We start from the raw sequence: 25,558 nt of genomic DNA, 5'->3' as shown, positions 1-25,558 counted from the left end.
CCGGACTGAAGATTTCCTCCACTTGGTTGGAACTATGTCCGTACTTCCAGGCTTCAAAAACAGCATCTCCTACTTTCAGTGACTAATAGCAACACTGCCTGTACTCTGTGGGTGAAACACATTTCTGTAAAGTGCAGCATTTGTCACTCGTTTCTACTGAACTCAAAGATTGTGAACTTTATCTCAGAAAATACCTAATGGAGAATGAAAGCCCATCTCCAATCTATACTGAGACAGCCTGTCCCCCTGTACATCAGCCTCACCAAACGTGCATTGCCCATCCAAGCACATTTAGGTAACAGAGCCCTCAATTTCTAACCCCAAAGACACTTTCTTCCTGGACTTATGAATGATAGTTCATAAGTGCAGCTCTTGGCTCAGTGGTACTGATGTATCCTCCCAAAAATCAGAGATTTACTGTTACTGTCAGTGCTGACTATCAGAACTCCCCTCTTCTGACCTAGCCCTCTTGAGGACTTAGCTACACTGGAAGATGATAGTGTTTTGAAATTCCATCTTATTTACAACCGTCCCAGTATTGACAGCTTCACCATTACAACAAGAATAATTTTGAGATTTAGATAAGAATGATGTGCCAGTCCCACCTTCATCCCCACAGAGAGACCTAAGCCTGGACAGGGGAGCCAGGATTTAGAATTGCTACTGTTATGAGAATGTCCTTCCTAGGAACCAGTGGTTTCTTATGACACGGGGTACCCCTCAAACTGTTGGCCCCTTTTTCTCACCCTACTGTGGACTGTAGGATTTCTGTACCAGATATCCAGAATTCATCCCGGAGTCTTTCCAGTCCCTGCCCCCTTCACACATCAGCTCCAATAGTTGGTTCCATCGGTGTATGAGGAGAAAAATGTTGAACTGGGACAGCAGGTACCAACGCTTCCCATGGGAGTCTCCTCTTCCTTAGATGAGACGGTCTCATTGTCTTTCTCCTCCACTCCAGATGGCCATAGGCAACACTAGGACTTACAGAAGAATGACTTCACATCATTCTTATCTGAATAAGGGCCAGTCACCTTCAGGTATTGATGGAGGAAGTCATAGACCCACGCCCCTGATAATTGAACATTTTGCAGCCTCCACGGCCAAGTAAGGTGGCTCACTCTGTTAACTAGGCCATATTGGAACTGGTAGGAAGATCGTCTGTCTGGCACACCCAGGCATCCTGTCCCTCCTATATGAGGGCTGAGAAGTGCTATTTTGTTGAAGAAAAGGAAGCTGAATTCCCATTCTCCTGTCCTTCTCTCAAGTCCCTGGTGCTAATGGCTGACACAGAACCTAGTAGCTCTCAATATTTAAAAAGCATCTCATCACACTCCAAGGGGACTTCCTGGGGAGAAAGGACACCTCTGTGGGCTCGCCATTGCACATGGCCAATTATCAGGTCTTCCTAGCCAAACAACTATAATAACCACTCTAGGTATTCAGCCTTTCAGGACAATCTTTCCTTGGAGGCCAGAGCCCAGTTCCTCTCCTCTGTTGTAGAGGATGGCAAGCTAGTAGTGAAAATGCCCTTCAGGATGCAGTTGATGCAGCATCCAAAAGCTTGACCGCAGGTATTGTAATGAGGAGGGATTTGTGGTTGCATACCTTGGGCTTCCCCAGAGATGTAGAATATAGCAAAGATCTTCCCTTTGCACCTAACCTCTTTCACACGAAGATAACTGCTCTCTGGCCCTCCTCTGCTACCATGACTGCGACCCATTCCTAGCCCACTGCTTACCCAAATCTACACATTTGGGTGCATGGTATACCTGTGTACCCCTGTGTAGAATATAGCTAGGGACTGCACATATCAAAGAACCTCCAGATACAGCCAGTAACCTCCACTTAAGTGCCATTAACTTCATAAAAACTGCTTAAAGCATTTCTAAGCTATTGAACATTTAAATGGCAGCACAGCAGTAAATGAACTAGCCTGGGGCTGTGGCCATCAATTTTTAGAAGTGCAAGAACATACATCAGTGTAATTAGGTATCTAAGCTTAGTTGATGTACTGGCAAGAGGAAGTAAGTATGATTTACTGAAAAGTGGTGTTTTGTGGTGTGTGTTTCTCCACTTCTTAGAAATTTATATTGGGGAATATTTGATTTTGAAGTTGTCAGAACATTTTTGCCTTTGGTTTTTGTGGGTTTTTTATAATAAACTGGCATATAGTTAAGCAGTGGGGTGTCTTCTGTTTTTTCTAGTGGAATATGTTTGATTAATTTGGAATTTGTGATTATATTTTAAGGTAATTGGTTTTTCAGTAAAGATATGGGCTTGTTCACTACTAGCTTTTTTGGTTAAAGACCACTAATTGAATAAATCCAAAGGGCATATGAGCACACAGAGAGGAGAGTTGATTTCTATGAAGTAAAAAAATTTTGTCCCTTAATCATAAATTCTGCATGTTGCCTAGTTGCGTATCTGAGGGGATTGGAGGTGTACGGTCTCGGCAGGAGAGCAGGAGATGAGTGAGGAGGCTGAGGATGAATGTTAAATCTGTTCCTTCTTGTCCTGGTTGTTTTACAATTACAAAGAGGAAAGTATTCACCATATTGGTGTGCCCAGCTGCACCTTTCAGCACACTTTTATTGTAGAGTTTGAAAACTTACTCTTCCCCTAAATATTTAATTGATAAAATAATTGGCTGCTTTCTCTTCTTTCATGAGCAGATCTGTGGTTCCCATTGGACCTGTAAATGCAGTAGGCTTTGTGAGTGCGTGCATGCATATAAGTAAAAATAAAAGTTTGTGGTTGTGTTAGTAGTAGTCCTTAAGGACTACAACTTAATTTGATTCCTGTGTTCATCCCCATAGAAACCACTTGGAAAGCCTGCCTGAGTGGGTATGTGACAGCAGGAAGCTAGAAGTGTTGGATGTTGGCCACAATCAACTATGTGAACTGCCTACCCGGTGAGTCCTTCGGACCAGGTTATGCAATGTGGGATATAAACAATTCAACAATAATCGCTGATTCAGTGTTCAGTGTGTTCCATTGACTGGCAAGCTGGCTTTATCTTCGGTTGATGTTATTTTTGCCTCGTGGAGTGACATCATGCTATAAGCTTCAGCACAGCCTTTCTTCTTTACTTTCATACAGAGAACAGTGTCTTTGAATTCCAGACAGATGTTCTAAAGCTGTCTGTGCAGCTATTCAGAGAGGAAAGCTTATTAAATCTTTACAACCATAACTTTGCATGTTATGTAATAGATTGAGAAACTATAACTTGATTCTGTTCTCCCGTCAGCCCCCAACCCAGGCTCCCTGGTGCCAAGTGCTGTACAAACACAGAGCAATCCCTGCCCCAGGGACATTGTCCACCTAAGAGGTGATAAGACTCAACAAATAGTTGAAACAAAGGGCTGGGACTGTTCTAGGTTTGTATGGTGAGTGGTTGGACAACGAGCATTAATCTTAGGTAAAAAGATGGCCCATGACCACCACAGTTAAGTAAACAGACAAAATATAAATGATAAGGAAGAGAAGAAAGATCTTAACATTTTCATCTCTCTCATATATATTAAAAATTAAGTTTTTCCTGGTGGGTGACAGAATGACGTCACTATGCTTTCTGGCTGCAAAAGTTCCGCCTCTTATGCCAGGGGTTGGCAACCTATGGCTCCTGAGCCGAATATGGCTCTTCTGCAGTGCCAGCTCAGACCCCCTTCACTTTCCTCGCAGCAGGGAGCCTGTGCTGGTGCTCCAGCTTCATCCCACCTCCTCCCCTTGGGGTTGAAGCACCAGTGTCAGCTTCCTGTGAGTGGGAGGGGAATAAGCCCCAAGCCTCCCTGCTGGATCCAGTTTTAGAAGTGGCTTCATGTGCTGCCACTTCCCTTCCCTGTCCCCCAGCTGTGGGAACAGCAGCACAGGGACACACTTCCTAGAGGCTTTTCCTGCTGCTCCAGAATCCGGCCAATGAGAGCAGCAGGAGGAAGTGCCTGGGGCACGGTGTTGGGAGCCATGCAAAAGCAAGTGGCCCCCTCCCCTCATGCCCAGCCCCTGTACCCCAGCCCATTCACTCACCCACTCCGCCAAGACCTGACACTCCCAACTTGCTCCTGCACCCTCCTCCTTGGCCAGACACCTACTCCCACCCTGCTCCTGCACCCTCCCTTGCTTCTGCACCTCCCCGCTAGCCAGATATCCTGCTCCTGCAGCTTCATTCCCAGCCAGACTCAGTGTCCTCACCCACTCCTATACCCTGTCTCCCGTCTAGACCTTGCATTCTCACTCCCTCTTGAACCCCACTCCCTGTCCAGATTTTGCACCATAATCCCTATCCCATTGGCAGCCCTGTCCCGCACACTTACCCCTCATTTTTTGGCCCCACCCCAGAGCTTGAACCACAGAAGAATAAATCTGGCCTGAGGCCTTGAACCTCAGTCCTCTCTGCCCGTCCCTCAACCATGGGAATGCGGTGTTTCAGTTGGGGGCCACATCAGTGAGGGCTGGGGATTTTTGGAGGATTGGAGGGAGGGAGGTTGTCGAGCATAGCAGCCGGGGTCGGGGGGAGTTGACAAGTGCAGCCCCCTAGCCTTTTGTAAACATCACCTTAAGACAGCAGGAATTAGATGGTACACAAGTGGAAGTCAGTTTTGAAATCAAAGTGAAAAGTGGGTTTTGAGGAGGAATTAAAGTTGAAACCTGTGACTCACAGGAAGTGTTATACATAGCATAGGGAGCAGCATAGAAAAAAACAGGGTGAACATGGGAGAAGACACAGGCCAGGTGTGAAGAGTGAAGTGACTGGGGAGGGAGTATGAGGGGCAATCTAAAAAGGTGATATGATTTAAACTTTATATTGAAAAAGACCCATTGCAGCAGCTCAAGGGGATGAAACGAGGGAAGATTTTTGGTGCTGTGTTGATTACTTGGTGAAGAAGAGGGTTAGGGAAGCCAGAGAGGAGATTATTTTAGTCCAGGTGAGAGAACTTTGATGTAAACAGAGGACTTAGAGTGAGGAATAGAAAGAAAAGGCAGAATTAATTTAGAAGTATAGCTTGAAAGGAATAGTATAGCCTGAAAGGAATGATCGATGATGACTTGAGCCAGCTAGCAAACGAACATAAATCTGTCAATTCTCTAGCTGTTCCTTGTTCATATCCACTGAAACTGCATCACTCAAGAAAAACAAATTCAGTTGCCTTTCACTTGATGTATTTTGTAACAGCAAAAGCTAAGATATAAAAAGGGCATCTTTGGAGATGAATGATTGGCTGAAACTAGTGGCTCCAAAGTAGGGATGGAAGTGACTAATCAAGTAGGTGACTACCTGATCAGCCTAGGCTTGTCAGGTAGTCAACTTACTACTTGACTGATCGCGTCTTCCCCTGCTTTCCCTTGCTGCCTGTATCAGAGGAGTGCGGGGGAGCAGGAGTCGGTGCTGGGTGGGGAACAGGCTTAAAAGCCAGTTCCCCACAGCACCATCTCCATGGGGAGGGGACAGAGGTGCAGAAGGGGACCAGGATTACTCTGTCCTGGCTTGTGCCTGGTCCCAGACTCAGCTCTCCCAGCTTGTGTCCTAGACACTGCACCTCTGCCTTTTAAATGTAGTAAGAGCCAAGTGGCTCTTACTACATTTAAAAGGCAGAGTGGCAGCAGGGTTAGCTTCCGGGGCCAGGAGCTAACCCCACTGTGGCTCTGCAGTTCCCCCCTTTTCGGCTAATCAAGTAGTTGATGGAATTTCTATCGACTACTCGATTAGCTGATTAAATGCAATTTAACATCCTTATTCCAAAACACAATCAACATGCATCTTCTCATATCATCCCATTAAATGCCAGGGAGTGTCTTAAACCTCTATAGCTATTCCTGGTAGCATATGCTTAGATGACTGGGTGATATTTTACTTATTGATGGATCTACCCCAAAACATTGGCTGTGAACATCCCTAACTTCAGGGAACCTTTAGATTTGGATTCAAGCTTTGATGCCTATTCCCATATGTCTGTCAACCGTATCAAAGTCCTCTTGTATTTAGGTATAAGTCTGTATTTGGAGCATTTCCCTTACTCCTCTCTTGTGGTTGATTTGTTTCCATATTGGACAGCAGTGCTAGAACATGCTAGGTGGATCAAGTGCATGCTGTTTGGAGGAACTGTAGTACCATAAAAACACGTTTCCATACTGGCATAAAAAAGAACCACCCAATTGGAATAAACAGCAGCAGATTGTAGTTGCTTTTACCTTTTATAACAGATGTAGTTTTTCATGCCGGAGGTTACACAGTCAAAATAGAGTGGAGCATACAAAGAACTGTCCCCTCAGCATGCTAGGCTCAGGAAGCTCAAGGAGCAAGCCAAAAATTCCATTTCAGTTCCCCAAATTGGATTTTTTTTTCTTTTTTCTTTAGCTTCCACCAAAAACTTTAAATTTTTCACATCCCATCCTATTTTGGGACACACACTATTTCCAAGTTGTTGGTTTTTTTTCTGTGGGGCCTGGGATTTTTTTGTTGTTTTTGACCAGTTTTAGTTATTTGCTAAAATGTTTTATGCTGCCAACATTGAGCATGCCTATGCGAAACAAAAAAAATAGAAGGAAAATTCCATAATGCTTTTTCTGTTGTAGGAGGCATTTGAAAACACAAGTGAGTTAAAGCATAACAAAACTACTAAAATAAAATGGTTTCAAAATGTATTTGAGAGAATTATCCCTATTGCTGAGTCATCTTGGCCAGTGAAAGTGTGATACTGATTTGTATCCATTATATACAGGCAGTCCCCGACTTACGCAGATCCGACTTATGTCGGATCCGCAGATACGAACGGGGCTGCCACAGAGTATACGGACTGCGGAACCTCGCAGTCCTGCCGCCCGTGTATTCTGGGGCTTTCTCTGCGTCTCCCTGGTCTGCAGACCAGGAAGATGCAGAGCAAAGCCGCGGAGGAGCTCGGGCAACTCTGCCCCAGGCGTCCTGATTTAGCCGCTGCTGAAACTGACCAGCGTTGACTACAGGAAGCCCGAGGCAGAGTTGCTCTGCCCCGGGCTTCCTGGAATGAGCTGCTGATCAGTTTCAGCAGCAGCTGACTTGGGGACGCTTGGGGTTCTTAAGTTGATTCTGTATGTAAGTCAGAACTGGCGGTCAGTTTCAGCAGCGGCTGAATCTGGACGCCAGTTCCGACTTACATACAGATTCAACTTAAGAACAAACCTACAGTCCCTATCTTGTACGTAACCCGGGGACTGCCTGTAATGCAAGCCATCCTCCTCCTGAACTGCTGATACTAGTGCTCACTTGTGTTTCACCGCCTCTGTCAAGGGAAAAGCCAGCACACTTAATTATTTTGATGCACTCGCCCAGTGACCTACAATGGAATTGCATAATAATAGTTGATGGATTAGGGTTGGGAGGGAAAGCAGAATTCTTTTCAAGTGTATGAGTCTCATGTGACAGAGAGGTAGGTTTCCACTGTGATGCTGAGTAATATGTGATTCTTTGCCTGTAAGCAAGGTCAACAAGGGGCATCATCATCTTTTGATTAAATGTCTCATTACTGGAGCACGAGACAGGTGGCCGATTTAATAATCTTTTTTGTTTGATTTATTTTTTCCTGTTTAAAATTGAAACTCAATCAGATTATGCTACCAGGCTTTTTAGGCCCAATATCTAAATTCCTTTAACAGTTTTCTATGGGAACAATTAATGATTTTGGCTTGTAGCTTATCAAAACAACCCTCCTTTTTTCCCTTCCCTAACCCCAACCCCAAAAAAGGCAATGATGGGAACTTTGGGCCGTCCGCTCTTGTAAAAGCTCAAGATAGAAAAGCCGATTAGATAAATTTCATTCCCAGTAGAACTGAAAAGAAGGCTTTATGTTAGTCTGGTATTAACAAAAATAAAAATGGAGGTGGGAGGGGAAGTACAGTGGACGATGAGTCAGCACATGAGTATAATAGTACTACAACTTTTCCAAGGGAGATGGTGTTTACTCACTTTTTGAATCCTTCATTATCTGAAGAGATCCCACAGGTGCAGTTTTGTGAAGTCATCTTTTAATTACATACTTCCACAGTGACACACTGTGGAGAGATCCCATAACTCTTCCTTGACAGGTCCCAACTTCTCCTCTCCCAAATCTCTCAACATGGATCCCTTTTTGAAGAGCTTGGTGCGGTGTGGGAAGTTATAAGATCTTGTGTATTCTTAAAACTCTATTCTGCTAATCAGTTTATGAACTACTTTTTGAAACAAGTTTAAGTCCCCTATGAAGTAGTAGTTCTCAGGGTATCCTTATCTAATTTAGATGTATTTATTTTTGACATTTTATTTTTTAAGGTTGTTTTGCAGTAGTAGTTTGCGTAAGCTTCTATCAGGACATAACCAATTAGGAAGGCTACCGGAAAGGTTTGAAAGAACACAACTGGAGGTCCTTGATGTGCAACACAACCAGCTTCTCGAGCTCCCATCAAACCTTCTTCTGAAAGCTGACAGGTAACTAAAACAAATCACCTTGTTTTTACATGAAGAACCTGTTTCATATATTTCTTAGTTGAAAAGAGTAATCTGAGGGGTCCTTAAACTGCAAGTCAAAGTCATGAGCCTTCTGTGGCAAGAACAGATGTCTATCCCACTAAAACAGAAGTAATTGTTTTATTCTGGTTTTATGCTCTCATGTTCTTATTTGTACTGTCACTAAGCCCCCAATTGTACCACTTGGCATGTAGCTAGATCTCTAAATGTATTTTTTGGCTATACATTCCCAAATGTTAGTAATTTCTAAATAATCATTTTGACCCAATATAAGAGTGCAGAAGCTTCTTCCTGAATCAAAAGCCAAAATTTATTTTCTTACGAACAAAATAAAACCTGTCATAAGATTGTCAAAATAACTGACGCTAGTTTCTTCTGTTCCCGCTTATGAAATGTTCATGGCTTTGACTGCCACTAATTTATTTGGTGACCTCACCAGATTTATTTTTTTCTTTCATTTCTCTACTGCAGTTTCATATGCCTCTGTAATTTTGTTTCTGAAACTAAAGAAATATGTTTCAAAATGTACTTTAATTTGTATGTGGTCTAGAAGCATGAAATATTAATTTTTTTTTTTGTAGCATCTGAGTGTAGCAGACTTAGAAGCCTTTAATTGGGGCTACCTTGCTTAGTTTTTTTAATATTTTCTTGTACATTGGTGCTTGAACAATGGTCATAGGCTTACTGGTGTCATCAGTGCTGCAAATAACTTGACATACAATGCTGTTTAGTTTGTTTTTTTAACTGACAGTAGAATGCATGCCACTGATTCTCCTTGGGTGGAGAATGGAACCGTTAATTTCACTGTTATTTAGACAAATCTTAATTACCAAATATTGGTACTGAAACAGAGGGATGCCGTTATTGTATGCTATAAATCTTTTGTGAAGACAATGTCAGTATTTTCCTGTTAAATCTATTTTCAAGGCTTTGTTCTGTGAGTTTTATAATCCTATAGGTTTGTTTGGAGAGGCAGTTTGGATATAAATTCCAAACTTCAATAATTTGTTGTGGGAAAATGTGTTCTTTAAATTAAAACGTGTAATGCCAAAAGATTAATTTTCATTAGGAAGGGTTTCTTCTGTTCGAATAGTCCAGGCATAGAACTTCATTCTTCATGGTTTTAAAGAATCTTTCAAATGTGTTTGTGCTGGGAGCTGAAACATAGCTTTGATTTTAAAAGTGTTTAGTATTGTTGTATGTCCTCTATATTCAGCACCGAGGGCATGCCAGGTTTGCTCAGCTAGTTCCTTCCAATACACATTTTCAATATTATGATTGACATTTAAAACCACCAAACACACAATTAATACAAGTTAGGAAACTTAACGCTATGGCTACCATGGGAACTGTAACTTATTGTAGTAAATTTAGTAGCCTTTATAGTAAAGCAAAATATTATCTGTATTTTGTAATGTAAGAGTACAGATTAATAGTTGGCGATGCAGGATGACAACTTAAACTTCATATTTTTTGTACATCTAAAATCTCAAACATAACATTGCATGAACATAGAGCCTAACTCTGCAGACATTTTCATATATGCTCGAAGAATAGATCCATTAAAAAAACAAACAGGAATATGCATTTCTGCTCAAGAATTTTTTTTAAAAGAAAGACAATCTACTCAGTCAAACTTAGAGAGCAAAAAAAAGGGGGAGCAGGGGGAAGAGAGGGGGAATTAGAAGTTTTAGAAAGCTACACACATCTCTGAAAAGGAGAGTGTGGAAATAATCCTTTAAATTAGATTTACCATCTGTTAATCTAGAATGCAGATTAGTGCCATTTTATGGCAAGACAGAGAAGCTGCGTGTAGAGATTGTATCCTAACATGGACACCCTAAACTTAACTGCAAAAACAACTACCATAAAATATTTGACTGAAATAAAGAATCAGAAGAAAATTCAGAATTTAAAATTTATATGACAGATTCCAAATGTTCTCTTCTCTTGCGTGCTAACATCTGTTTTAGGTCCTTGTTCCAGTTTGGTTTTTTCCCTCTGCTACCTAAACATCCTAATGCTTCATAAAAGAGTGTAAAAATAGTTCTCTGCTCTCCTTTACATGCTGGTAATGTAAAGTATTGTTGCAGGAGATACACAGGCTTTGTCTAATCTGAAATTATCACCTTTACAGCTCCACTCATTTATGTAGACCTTGCTGGGTGTATCAGCTAATCCGACTACAGTATAACAGAGTTTAAAGAGAAGCTAGAGAATTTCATGGAGGTTAGGTCCATAAAAGGCTATTAGCCAGGGGATAGAAATGGTGTCCCTGGCCTCGGTCAGAGGCTAGAGAAGGATGGCAGGAGACAAATCGCTTGATCATTGTCTTTGGTCCACCCCCTCTGGGGCACCTGGTGCTGGCCACTGTCGGCAGACAGGATACTGGGCTAGATGGACCTTTGGTCTGACCCAGTACGGCTGTTCTTATGTTCTTGCAGATGAGTAGCTAAATAGTGATTAAAAGTGATATTCTGGTTGATCTTCTAGTGAGCTCCCTGCTGCTCCACTGGAGTGTGTGAACTGGGGTCTGTGTCTGGAAAACGCCTTTTCACATAATGTTTCCAGAAATATTAATGGAAAGAATTATGTGGCTGAAATTCAGTCAAACTGCTTTTCAGGGCAGTCTCACTCTGTGACCATATAATTAAAGTAGAGAAGTGGGTGCCAAACACAGTTGTCCTAAGTCCCAGCCCTGCTACCATCTTCCTTTAGTATATCATGTTGGGCAAATCATCATTATGGCCTGGCAGGCCTTAATTTCCCCAGCTATAGAGACCTCCATCCAGGAGTCTGTGGAGATAAAATCCTATGCAAACAAAGTCTGATATTCTCCAGTGGAAGATAATAGAAGTGCAACAGCTCATAGACCTCTCAATCTTTCTTTAATGCCAAGTATCCTTGGATTTAGTGGGTCTGACGTGCGTGCTTAATTTTAACAGTCTTTGTAGTGTGCACTAGGGTTAAACCAGATGGTTTTAACAAAAAATACTGAACCCTCTTCTCCCCCCTCCCCCCCCATAAGAAAAAATTCTGTCGGGGTAGAAGAGGGAGACCAAAGTTGTTAATCCAAAAAAAAAAAAAAAAAAAAAAGCCCCCCAGAACAGAATTGTCAAACAAGAAAACAATTTTCTTTAAAAAAAAAAAAAAAAAAAAAAAAAAAAAAAAAAAAAAAAAGGCTGCCATTATCTTCGGTGCCATTTTAAAAACCCTGCAGCTCTGACCTGGTAAGCACAGGGAAGCCGGGGACCAGAGTGGAGCCGGTGGAGGATAGGGGCCATTTGGGGGGGGGCACAGAAGCAGCTTCGCGAGCTGCACTTTTGGGGGGCAAGAGCTTGCGAGCTGTGGGTTGGCCACAGCTGGTGTTGAGGGAGGCATCATGTGGCCAACTCCCAGGTCTCTGCTGGTCATGTGGGCCAGAGCAGTGTGCGCTCTGCTCCCACCGCAGCCTGGTGCCCCTCTAGAATGGCGCCCAGCAAATACCCTCACCTGCCCCCCTTCACTATGGCTCTGCCACGCTCCTCACTCCCCTGTCAGATGTGGCAGGGGGAAATTGTCCCTGCCGGGCTTCCGTCCAAGGGAAACAGGAAATGTCTGGTATTTCCTAGTTTTTTGTTTGTTTGTTTTTTACTGGATGGAGCCTACAAATACCAGACTGTCCGGGTGAATACCAGACACCTGGCAACCCTAGGGTCTGTACAGCATCTGATTGAAAAATAGAAAAATCAGTACATTCGTGAGTGTTAGAAAATACCACTTCCAGTTAAATAAGAAGAAACTGGGTGTGTGTGTTGGGTGGGTGGGTGTGGTGTTTTGTGTGTTTTTTTTTTTTTTTTTTTTTTTTTTTTTTGCAGCAAACCTTTAAAGGCATCCACCTCAAACACCTACAAAATTTAAAGAAAAACAAAGTATTCTCAATTAGCAAAAGTTTAGGAATAAGGTGCACTGGTTTTCATTAAAGTTAGATTTGTATTTTTAAACAATTATAGTATCAGATTTGTGATTGTAGAGAAACTTGCATTATGTCTATTAGACCAATGTTTCTCAACCAGTGGTACTTGTACCCTCAGGGTACTAAAGAGAAGTCGGGGGGGGGGGGGGAACGTCAACACACTGACATCTGGAGAAAAAACAAAAATTCAGTTGAGTTTCACAGCACTTTATTATTTTTGTACTTTTTACACCCAAAAATTTCATTGCCTGCTCGGCTACAATTAAGTTGTTTAAACAAATATGTTGCAATGGTAGAAGAAAAAGGTGGGTCTGAAAACTGTAAGTACTGGAGGTAGTTATATATATTTTTAAAAGGGGAACTTTATATATAAATATTAAAAAAAAAAAAGAAAAGGTTGAGACACACTGTATTAGACCATTAGGTCCTGAGGAATCATCTATGAAACTAAGTTCCCCTGACAATTATTTCTGAATATACTGTTGGCAATTTAGTTCTTGATCATATTGGTAGGAATTTTCTTGGCCGAGTTGAGCACTACAGAGGTTGGCAGATAATCAATTCATGTCTCACTAACACAGCGGTTTTCAAACTCTGGGCTGCGACCCAGTTTTGGGTGGTGGAATGTCAGGCACTGGGTCTCATTGATCAGGTGACCAGTGGAGGTGCTAAGGCAGCTGCCTGCCTTTCCTAGCACTACAGATGGCACTGCACCTCAGAAGCAGCCGGCAGCAAGCTCAGCTCCTAAGTGGGGGGGGAGGAGCACACAGGGCTCTGCTCACTGTCCCTACCCCAAGCACTAGCTTTGCATTCCCATTAGCTGGGAGCCTGCTGCTGGTCTCATTTCTTTTGTCCTTTTATGACTGATATTTTTTCCCACAGTCATGTAAAGTTTGTTCAGTTACCAGTCCTGGCTCTGTGTTCTATGTCCTGTGCTATTACATACTCTGATGTATCCCCAAATGTCTAAGAACCCAACAAACAGTGGAAGTGTTGGTAATGCCATGACGCATGTTTGGTCTGTTATGTTGGCTAGGCGTAGGCTTAGATAGGGAGTCTCAGTACAGTCATACATAATTATTAAGCAGCATTGCTCCATTTATTCACCTCAGTGACCTAAAAATAAAGAAACCCACTCGCTATAATATCGACCTCCTGTGGTTCAGCAAATTCTCTGCTTTGGCACCAGTCAGGTCACAAGGGTGCTGGACGAGAGTGTTTCAACCTGTAGCAGCAATCAAGCCTGTGTGAATGCGCGCACACACGAGTCACCCTGACCAGCTGGCTCCTGGCCAGCTGTGGGTGGGAAAGGGCACTTTGCGCAGCTGGTCTGTTGGAGCCTGTCGTGTCAGCGTTGAGTCTAGGATCCTACAGCTGTGTGTACTGTGATTGATGTTGGGGGTAGGGTCTCTATTAAGGACGACTGATATATGTGGGCTAGTTGTTCAAAATGTGTTCCTTTTACATGTACGGTTTTAGCTTCATCTGCATGCTGATCCCAAACCAGGTCAGTGTAGCTACTGAGTCACACTATAACACTTTCCATTACTTGCCGGGCCCTTGGGCAAAGTGAGAGGGGGGCGAGAGGGTGTATGGCTCAGGGACACCCCCCAGCAGGGAGTGGCTTTGGGCAGAAGGGGCAGGATAGCCAGCCATCAGTGGCACCCAAACTTCACCGCACCTCCCCCAGCATTGCCTGGGGCATGGGCTCTGCTGGTGACTTACAGGGCCTGCGGCATCCAGGAGCCCCAAGCCCTTTTGAATTGCAGGGTCCCAGGACAGTTGTAACCCTGTCCCCTCCCTCCTGCCTCCCCGTTGGCAGGCCTGCTCAGTAATGCTTGTATCAGAATGGGTATGAGGTTGAAGAAATGATACATTGAATGGTCGATGCAAGTTTTCTGCACACACATAACTTATCATAGTATTATCTTCTTCCCCTCTCTTCCTGTGTCATTTCCTGAATGTGATAATCCAAAACAGATACTCTAGAGATGGGCAGGCAGTTTCAATGGAGGATTAGGGAATAAGAGAATTAGAGAGAGGAGGAAAAAATGGCAAGCGCTAAGGCAGAAATTAGACTTTTTGATAGTGTGCATTTGTTGGTCCATTGGGAGGATGATTCTTCTCGGAATCGGGGATGTACTTTTCCCCACCCGTCTGTTAGAATTGTTATGCCAGAATTGGTTGGTTCTGCAAGATTGCCATTAATTTAGTATTTTCCCTGATTTTTCCTTTTTATGGAACTTGGTTTCATTTCATTTCTGTGCTTTTGATGGGATTAGATTAGATGTTTATATATTGAGAACATTTTTGCAGATAGAAAAGGAAGCTTCCTTTTAACTAACTTTGTATTATCTGAAATCTTATTACCTGGAGTACATATTGGCCTGGATTATTTTGGTCTCCATTTAATTTTGTGCAGTTCTTTGCAGCTATACGGCCTCTGACTGAATATGTTAATGTTTGCAGGCAAAAAGGGTTGCTTTAATTTAAATTTCCTCTTTTTATTGCATACATTCTTTTTACCTAGCTATTTTAAACAATTCCATATTATAGCTTTGCATTTCTAAACAGCTATCATGTTGTGCTCTGTTGGTAGCTGTATTGTGAAGTTTATAAAGTGCTTCAGAATACTTTGGGATGAAAGGTACTGTATACATTTGAGGGTTCTTTTATCCAATTTTATTTCTTGAACACAATACAGCTAGACGCCAGTAGAAATATTTTAGAACCTCTTAATTTGTCGTAACTGAAGTTTGCTGCCACACATGTAGTAAGTAGATTTTCAAGATGAAATCACTCATTTAGTTACAGTAATTAACACACAAACTGCACACATGTTGAGGGAATTAGTGAATTCCTATCCTTATTCTTTGTGTTCTGAGAATTCTATATTTTGCCTTGCTGTGTGATTTTTTTTTTTAAAGTGATCTTTTATCAAGGGTATCTGCCTAATATTTTATAAAACTGAAGGGGACTTATTTCAGTGGGAGCTGAATGTTTATTACCCCAAAGGGAACTTTGTACTTTGTCAAAGCTACAGAATTCCTGTCTCTGCCAGTGACTTCGATTTTAAGAAAACCCTGTTATTTCATGTTTCCTTGCTATTGTATTCTCGTATGTACGAGGGTTGATGAATCAAGTTCTTGTGTTGATGATGTACTTTTTCATGTGCTTGTGGTGTAATATGTGGACAGATTCTGAAGTGAAAACAATTAAGTTTCAACTAGGCTTTCTTGACATTCTAGTTCCATCAGATAGTTATATGAGTGGGATAGTGATGAGTGGGATGTTTGCAGACACATGAGACAGTTTTTGAATACAGGCACTAGAAAGATGGCAGTGCTTGTATATGAGGGCTTGTCTACAGTGACAAGTTACTAGGGATGTTAACAATCATGTTTTTACGTAAATGTGTAACCACTTGAGTTTTTAGTGGTTACACGTTTACATGCGGGTTAGTGGGACAGGTGGGAGCCAATTTTCTCAGGGAGCTGGCTGACTCTCACGGGCACTCTCTCCTCTTCCCCCCCCCTTGCTTCTGTGGGAGGGAGCACACACAGAGACCCAGTTTAAAAGCCAACTCCCCGCTTGTACCAGCTCCTGCCTGTCCCCTCTCCCCCACACCTCCACTCTGCTGCCTCTGATATAGCGGCGGGCGGGGGGGAAGAGAAGGGCTCTGTGAAGCCAGTGCTTGTAATATAGAGGCAGGAAGAGGGAGGGTGTATGTGTAGTGGTTAGGATTAACCAATAAGACAGGCATATATTGGTTAATTATTTAACTGATTATATGCTAACATCCCTACAAGTTACTTCACTGTAACTTTCTCTCTCAGGGTTGAAAACACCCACATCCCACCCCACCTCACCCCCAAGCACAGCAAATTACAGAGCTGTAAAGCGCCAACATAAACAGGTTTCCAGTGGTGGGAGCTACCCGGACAGTGCTGTTAGCCACCTACTGGAGGCGGTTTACCTGGAGTGCTGGGAGACGTCTGTTTCAGCGTTGCAGCAGCAATCACACTGTGTTAAAGCAGACAGAGTGTAGACAAAGTTGAAGTGAATTCCCAGCACTGCGGCTTTAGTGGGCAGGAGGAAACATGAAATAAATCTAACATGGTAGCTAGCAATGCCAAACCCATGTGGAGATTGAGGATGAATCCTAAGGACTCAGGCTATGTTGACACTGCCGCTTACGACAATAATAACTTTAGTTGCTCAGGGATATGAATAAGTCACACACCCCCGAGCAACATAAATTACAGGCTTAAATGCCAATGTGGACAGGTCTGTCTGCGGGAGAGAGTCTCTTGCAGACACAGCTGCTGGCACTCATTGGGGATAGATAAATCAAATTGACAGGAAAGGTCTTTCCCATTGGCTTATGGTAGATACACAAGAGCTTACCATGACGTATCTGCGAGCCCTCTAGTGCAACCTTAGCCTTAAGATAGTCTTGGCTAGACCTAGCATGATGGAAATGTATCCGTGAATGCTTATGAACTTATTTTATGAACAGCTAGTTAATGTTGGTTAATGTTGGTTTGAGTTAATGTTGGTTAATTCCATCCATCCATTAATCCTTGTGCTCTGAGTATATTATCCTTTTATACCTGGGCATGTGTTTACAAATTGTTGGCAAAGTATTCATTTTTATAAATACTTCAATGTCCCAAAACCAGTGTCAGTTTGGAATGACCGCTTCTGAAGAGGAATGTTATTGAATAGTGAACTTTCAAAATTTTCTTAGTTCCATTTAAAGTTTTCCATACACGCATACCTTCCAAAAAATCCAAATGTAGTTTGTTTAACATGATATATCCTTTTCTGTATGACTGCGTATTGTCTTTAAAGGGAATGTACTTGATCTAAGTTGCAGACGGTGGAAGAAGGGAGGAAATGAAAAGCATAAAATCTGATCTCACGTACAAACATGGAAGCTGTAATTTGTTACACTCAAGTTTAAAAAAAAAACCCTGTTGTATGAAGTCAGTGGTCTTCAACCTTTTTAATCATGAGATCACTTTTTTAATTTAAGTGCAATCCAGGATCTACCTCAAACCCGAAGACTCTTGCCCCCCCTCCTTCTCGCCCCTTCTCCAAGACCCTGTTCCTGCTCTCTCCATCTGCCCTTCCCCCTCACTTTTATCAGGATGGGGGCAAAGGGTTGGGAGTGCAGGGGAGGGGGGTTCAGGCTATGGTCTTGGGCTAAAGGATTTGGAGTGTGGGAAGGACTCTGAGCTGAGCCTGAGGGGGTGTGGGTGCAGGCTGTGGGAGGGAGTTTGGGTGCAGGGGGAATCAGAGCTAGGGCAGTGGTTTGGGGGGCAGGAGGAGTTTGGAATGCAGGCTCCAGCTGGGCACTGTTTACCACATGTGGCTGCTGGGTGGTGGCACAGGAAACTAAGGCAGGCTCACCCCTACTCTGGCCCTGCACCACTCCCCAAAGCAGTGAGCAAACTCTCTCCACTCCTGCCCCCCCCCCCACTCTGTGGAGATGGGGTACAAGGTGGAGGGAGGGGCATTCTGCCATCAGCACTCCCTCCTCTTCTTCCTGTGCCCTGAACAGCAAGCAAGAAGCTCCCGGGGTTGGGGGCAGCTCCAAGGCAGAGGGCAGGAGCAGCATCGCAGTGCTGAGGGGCAGATGGGGTGCCTGCATTTGACAGCCTCCCAGTCAAACCTGTCAGGGTCACCTGTCAAAGGCTCCCAAATCTACCAGTAGCTTCCAATCTCCTGGTTGGTGACCACTGAGCAAAGGAAAGGAAGACCGAACAAATGGGCATAGAATTGAGGATCCCAACCTTGAGGTGAGGGGAAGGACTGTGCCAGCCTTCTGATGACACAGAGGAGCCCTGGGTGTGGAATCACTAAATAATGGAAAGTGAAATGTAGCAAAGTCAAAGCAGAGCACGAAAGGTCAGGACTCTAGCTTCTGTTCCTGGCTCAAACATATAAAGTTGAAGAATTTTCAAAGGAATAGGTTTTTTCGTCTGAAAATACAGTTTTGTCAAAATCGGTGTTTCATTAGTGTTTCGTCTATTTCAACAACTTTGATGGGGAAAAAAATCTTGAATTTTTCTCATTTCATTTTGATCAAAATGACAGTAAAAGAAAATATTTATATTATTTCCTTTTGACTTGTGTGCTAAATATTAGTTAATATACAGGCAGTCCCCGACTTACGCGGATCCGACTTACGTCGGATCCGCACTTACGAACGGAGCTTTCTCGCCCCGAAAGTCGGGGCGAGAAAGCCCCGTTCGTAAGCTGCTCCGGTGCCCCTGGTCTGCTGGAGACCGTCTCCAGCAGACCAGGGGCACCGGGCGGGTTCCCGCGCTTCTGAGGCTTTGCCAGAGCAAAGCCTCGGAAGCGCGGGAACCGCTGCTGCTGCCACTTGGGTGCCGGTGCCTGTGGTCTGCTGGGGACCGTCCCCAGCAGACCACAGGCACCGGGTCTCATGCGGCAGCAGTGGGGGTTCCCGCGCTTCTGAGGCTTTGCTCTGGCAAAGCCTCAGAGGCGCGGGACCCCCCCGCGGCTGCGGCTTCAGTCCGGGGGCCTGTGGTCTGCTGGGGGCCGTCCCCAGCAGACCACAGGCACCCAGACTGAAGCCGCAGCGGTGGCGGGGTCCCTCGCCTCTGAGGCTTTGCCAGAGCAAAGCCTCAGAGGCGCGGCACCCCGCTGCGGCTCTGCTCCCCGTGTCCCTGGTCTGCTGGGGGGGGGGCGCAGCTAGTGTGCCCCCCCCTGCAGACCAGGCTTTTGTTTTGGACTCTGGGGCAGAGCAGCTGGGGCGCTGCCGATTGGTCCTGCAGCGCCCGTGGGCACTACTGGACCAACCCGGCAGCACCCCAGCTGCTCTGCCCCAGGTCCTGATTCAGCCGCTGCTGGTCAGTTTCAGCAGCGGCTGAATCAGGACGTCTGGGGCAGAGCAGATGGGGTGCTGCTGGGTTGGTCCAGTAGCACCCCAGCTGCTCTGCCCCAGGCGTCCCCAAGTCAGCTTCTGCTGAAACTGACCAGCGCTGACTACAGGAAGCCCGAGGCAGAGTTGCTCTGCCCCGGGCTTCCTGGAATCAGCTGCTGATCAGTTTCAGCAGCAGCTGACTTGGGGACGCCTGGGGTTCTTAAGTTGATTCTCTATGTAAGTCAGAACTGGCGGTCAGTTTCAGCAGTGTCTGAATCTGGACGCCAGTTCCGACTTACATACAGATTCAACTTAAGAACAAACCTACAGTCCCTATCTTGTACGTAACCCGGGGACTGCCTGTACTATAAATATATGTACTCATTTTGTTTTATGTTTTGATATTATTGAAACATTTTTACCTTAATATGTTCAGCTTTTTGTTCTATGGGAAATTCTGACATTTTAAAATTTACCACAAAACAGAAACTTGAGTTCCAATCAGCTCTCCTGCCATAGAATTGCTGTGTGCAAATAGCTTAGCCTCTCTGCTTTGTTTTCTGTGTAGGTTGTTTGCAAGTTACAAGAAGTGGCATAAACTAGCTGGTTACTCCTTTAAGCCAGCAAAACATGATCCCCCAAAAAGCACACAACTTGTGCTCCACGGCGCTAGTCAGATTCCCATGGAATCCCCTCCTCTGCTACAGCTTCTGCAAATGTGCGTGCCTGGAATTATGCTCTGAAAATGACCAGGACTGTGTTGGAGCAGGCGAAGGGTTGAGACCCCTTCCCCAAAAAGGCTGAATTGCCAGATGTCTCTTCCATATCAATGGGATTAAGCTTGAGTGGCTCTAAAGATTCCAACTGTAGTAGTGCAGCACAAGGAAGTGAGTGGTTATGCAGTGGGAGGACCATCAACTATTTTAAGACTGAGCATTCAGTGGTGATGGTTGCCAGGATGTTCGGGTTTTGTAAATGTTGTTAAATCACTAACAGCACCTTTAATTCGAGAATGTGCTTGATCATACCTGATAAAATACAGTGGAGGAAAGAGAAGACTAAAAGAATGATGTTGCCAAATAAGCTATTTCATTTTAGTATTAGCTGTGCATTCTTGTGATTTAGTAAAGTAAAATAGGATTGGTTCAGTATGCCTGAGCTTTGTAATCCAATTTCGAACAGATAGTGTACCTTTGTTTGAAAAAGGAGGAAGTCGAGATTGAGGGGGGAGGCGGTTTGATTTAAATAAAAAAAAAATTGCAATTGCAGGTTTTTTTCCATCAAATCATGCAGCAGCTGCGAATAAAAAATGAGCCTGATGATTAAACTGTGTTTTTCTGCGTTACTGGGCTCTGGAATCTGTGTAAACTAGCTAACTTAGTTTCAGTTCTTTAGAGCTCCTGGAGTTTGTTTTCAAGGAAAGACTTTTTAAATCTTCATCATTCTGTGTGATTGTTCTGTAGTGCGTAAACAAACCCTCTTTTCCATAGACAAGTTTCAACAGGTTGCAGCTGTGAACTCTCTTGGAAATCAGTTTCATTTATTACTAAGCCTTAATGAGTGATGTGAATCCCCATGTGGCTGGATGGATAGAGAAAGATTTATCAATATTTCACACCTTCCTCTAGAATCAGTCAGTACTGCTTCTTCAGTCAAACACAAATATTATATATATTTTTTTATTTGTGTTTTGTTCCCTTGTTTTATGGGGGCTGATATGATTTCTCATTTACCAAGTTAACATTGCTGATATTCCATTTCTTGAAAATAATTTTGACTGTTTCAACTGCCATTTTTCATTAACTGACAAGGACAGTCCAGTTTTGTCTCAAGGCTGGACACAGTATACCAGCACACTCTCATTCTTCAGCAAAATGTGTTCCTGAAGACCGTCTTTGCAGAAGTAAATAGGGGGGTAAAGATTCTTCCATTTATCTTGTAAAATATCTGTGATATTTGCAAAATATCTAAATAAGAAATACATCTGTTTGCCATACATACCGCTCTTAAGGATGTTAAAATGCATGTAACTGCTGAAAATTTCAGTTGTTACATACAAGGCGTCAGACAGCTCCCTGAGAGCTCGCTTGAGAGCCGGCTTCCTGAACATACTGGCATCCGCCTGCTCCCCCCACGCTGCTGCTTCTGATACAGAGGCACCAGTTGGAGGGGCATCTGCCTCCTCAGGAGTAGGCCTTAATGTAACTGTGTAAATGGTCCGTTCACGGTTAAACTTTCACATTCCTAATAAATCTAGCACTAAATTTGTGTAACAAATAAAAGTTCTTTGACTATAGGCAAAGCACAGGCTGTGCAACCTTCTCCACAATGATGTCAACTGAACCTCCGTCCCTCCAAAAAGCTTGGACTCGGTTTTCTTGTTTATTCAGTCCTGGGCCTCTTGGCTAGGACTGCAGAAATAATTCGGGTAGAAGAGGCATGTCTGGGGGTAAGACTCATCCAGTGAGAACTAAACTGAGACTTCCAGCTTGTTCCACATAGGCTACAAAGCAAATCTATAATAATAACTACATCTTGAGTCTGTCAGATTTTAAACAACAACCTGGAAGTGAAAAGTCTCAGTTCCTAAGCTACCCAGCTCTTATTGCCAAGTATATCGTTACTATTTATTTTTCATGTCTGTATAATCAATTTGTCAATGCTGTAAAGCATATGGTGGTTCCATAATGCGTTTCCTAGGGCACATTAGAAATGCCATCTGTGGTCCAATGAGTACCAGGAAATGCTTTTTTAATCCAAGGGTGCAAAGTCTTACTGTTTAACAGTTTAAATAAAATTTGACATGTTATATCTATAAACTATACTGTCTTCTGACCACTTCCAGCAATTTGCTGCTGCTGAATGTGTCCATTCTGTAAATCTCTGGTGGTGGTGTTGATAAATGAAGACAGATGAACAATGCAGTAACTCCTAAGTACATGTACAATCTTGTTTTGCAGCTTGAGAAGCTTGAATGCCTCTGCCAACAAACTCGAAACACTCCCTCCAGCCACCCTGTCTGAGGAGACCAACAGCATCTTGCAGGAACTTTATTTGACCAATAACAACCTCACAGATAAATGTGTGCCCTTGTTAACAGGCCATCCACACCTAAAGATCCTTCATATGGCCTACAATCGGTTACAGAGCTTTCCTGCAAGGTAAGGTAACTTAGTGCTGCTTGTGTCTTAATTAGAAAGTAGTCTTAAGAGGAAGACACGGCGTATATTTGCATAACAAGGTTTTGTTTACAAATTGGAGTGTTGCATTTGTGTAAGTTCACGTGCACGTTTCCTGAACAAGTAGTGTTTGTCTGTTGCCACTTGACTGTGTAACTACATGCTCTCATGTTGTACACAGGAACACATGCACTTTGTGTGTTAATACGTGCATTTATCTCTAGAGAATATGCATGCTTTTCTCAACCAAGGAAAATCAGTGCAACATATTCAGCCACGTTCTAGAAATGAGAAAGCTCTTTCCCATGTGGTTAGCATAACTTGGTTGCTTTCTACACATATATTGAGGCTTTACCTGCATGGCAAAATTGTTGTTCCAGAAGAGTCCTCCATGTGGAGGTTTAGTACAGAATAAGCGTGTCTTTTTCCACATTAGTGTATTGGAAGTGAAGTAAGCTAAAACAAAATGTCATTTCTGATTGTGTCTCTAGGAAGGGCTATGCTGCATTATCTATTGCACTTACATTCTGGATCAAAGTAGGGTGTGAATTTCTCTTAAGTATGTAAACCTGGGAATGCCACCCATTTCCAGAAAGCGCATCCTATCTATCCCGGTATGACATTTTGCACAGCCAGGCTACGGACAGTGGTATCTCACGTCTTAGCCCTTCCTTCAAATTTTCTCCCTTCTCCCATTGGCACCAGGGCACTAAATGCCTCTCCCCCCTACCATACTGCTTTCAGGGAGTAACACATGGAGGGGAGTGTGAGAATCCATGTTGCTCTGCAGAGAGCAACAGAATGAAGGGAACTGAGCAAGCATTCGGCAAGAGGGCGTGGCAGCAGGATGCAAGGGGGAAAGATAAGGAAACAACATAGAACAGGGAAGGAAAAAAACTAATATTCAAAAAGAGAAAAAGTTGAACATAAAATAGAAATAAACACCAGGAATTTTTTGAATTGAGAAATTAGCGACACAAAAGAGAACAAGTGAGACCTTGCGTTGTAACCTTGTTGACGTGTCATGATGGGACAGGAGTTGCTGATCTCTTACAATAGTATGGGCCTACAAATAAAAGAAAAAGTGAATCACTTCTAAGATGAAAATTAAAAGTATATATACAAAAGCTCCTTAACCTCCCGTCTTCCTTTTCATAGTAAAATGGCCAAGCTTGAGGAGTTGGAAGAAATTGATATTAGCGGGAACAAACTGAAAGCCATTCCAACAACCATTATGAACTGTAGACGGATGCATACTGTGATTGCTCACTCCAACTGCATTGAAGTCTTCCCAGAAGTCATGCAACTTGTTGAAATAAAGGTATGGAATGGATGCACTTTTCAAAACAAAAAACCAAAAATTTTGAATGGATGCTAGAAATTGTGTAGGTAAATGCCTCAAGAATGAGACTTTCATCTGCACAATCAGTACAGTGTGTGTGTAGACTGAGTTGTCCCCATAGGTTTCTGTCACAGGAGACATTTACCATTTGTGCATGTGAATTCAAATCTGCCATCCTGGCCAACTCCTATAGAGTTTTACATTCTGCGAAAATCTGGGTAACTGTTATTGCCTAGTAGGATACTGTGCCAGAGAACAAGAGGAATGCACTTTGGAATGACAAAAAGGAAGGACCTACTAACCAGGGACTTCTAGCAGGTCCTGCCTTCTCGCAAAATAATCTTTTTCCTGTAACCGGGTTGTGTGTGACATCAGTCAATACTTGTAACCATGTATGGAAATGAACAATATTTGGAGCCAGCCATATCACTAAGTAGTGTAAAAATACTGTTAAAAGCTATAGAGCAGGCAAGACCTAAGGGATAGTGATAGTATTCCGGAAGAGAAAAGATCTGGCAAATCATTTTTCAATCAACAGTCATATTTCAGATTTGTTAGCTCAAGAACACACAGCTTTTAAAAATTTCTGTGTTGCTTAAAATAAGTAATACAAACCTATCCTTTCAGTGAGTGTGTTTTTGGAGGCATGCAACAACTGAATGTGTTCAGGAAAATATTGCTTGCCTTGTGTAAAGGAAAATTTCTTTTTTCCCCAGGCCATAATACGGAACTCTAATAGGTCATGTGCTAACTATCCAAGTAGAAAATATTTAAGATCAAATAGTAGGGCTGTCAATCATAGTTTACTCAAGCAATTAACTCAAAACTGATTAACGTTCAAAAATTAACAGTTAAACACCGTTTTAATTGAACTGTTTAATAATAGAATGGCATTGGAATGTATTTTGGGATATTTTTCTATATTTTCAATTACACTGATTTCCGTTACAGCATAGAATACAGAGTGTACAGTGCTTACTTGATATTTGATTACAAATATTTCCATTGTAAAAATAAACAAGTACTGAGTGCAATGCAGAACTAGACTTTTGTTACATAACTGCACTCAAACAAAATAATGTAAAACTTTAGTGTCTATAAATTCTCTGGGTCCTACTTTTTTGTTCAGTCAGTTGCTTTAAGACCTACAAGTTTGTTGGCTTTTTACGGGAGAGAATACTGCCTGCTGCTTATTTACGTCATCACCTGACAGTGAGAGCAGGCATTATAGCTAGCATTGCAAGGTAATGAAGAAGTTTTATATTATTGTATGTTTGCAATTACATTTTTTAAAAAAATGTACATTTCAGTTTGATTATTCCTACAATATTTTTGTGAGGTAAATTGAAAAATGTTTTTTTTAATTTTTACAGCATAAATATTTGTAAATCTAAAGTGAGCACTGTATAATTTTGTGTTGTAATTAAAATCAATATATTTGAAAATGTAGAAAACATCCAAAATATTTAAATAAATGGTATTCTATTGTTTAACAGTGCAATTAATCAGTTAATTTTTTTAATCGTTTGACAGCCTTATACAGCATAGAGATGCCATCATAATACAAAGGAGGTTAATCTTGAGATGTAGACAAGGTTACCATTGCTATTGGACCAAAATGTTTACTAAACTACTTTAGTAGGTGTTTTTGGCTTGTGGAATAATGTAGGTCTGAGAACAATCTGTATTTTTCAATAAATCTGTTCCCTCG

General features: G+C 42.7%; 1 protein-coding gene across 1 annotated transcript in view; it reads left to right on the top strand.

Annotated features, from left to right (window-relative positions):
• Positions 1-25,558, top strand: part of PHLPP1 (PH domain and leucine rich repeat protein phosphatase 1) — a 244,809-nt gene that overhangs the window by 193,028 nt on the left and 26,223 nt on the right. The window contains exons 9-12 of the mRNA XM_014573530.4: positions 2,820-2,915; positions 8,282-8,437; positions 22,287-22,487; positions 23,664-23,826. Of these exons, the coding sequence (XP_014429016.4) occupies positions 2,820-2,915; positions 8,282-8,437; positions 22,287-22,487; positions 23,664-23,826 (616 nt within the window). The remainder of the gene's footprint in view (positions 1-2,819; positions 2,916-8,281; positions 8,438-22,286; positions 22,488-23,663; positions 23,827-25,558) is intronic.

This window comes from Pelodiscus sinensis, chromosome 2 (assembly GCF_052426305.1).
Source record: "Pelodiscus sinensis isolate ZL-2025 chromosome 2, ASM5242630v1, whole genome shotgun sequence".
NCBI lineage: Eukaryota > Metazoa > Chordata > Testudines > Trionychidae > Pelodiscus > Pelodiscus sinensis.
Note: the sequence above shows the minus strand (reverse complement) of the source record. Positions and strands in the feature narration are given on the sequence as shown.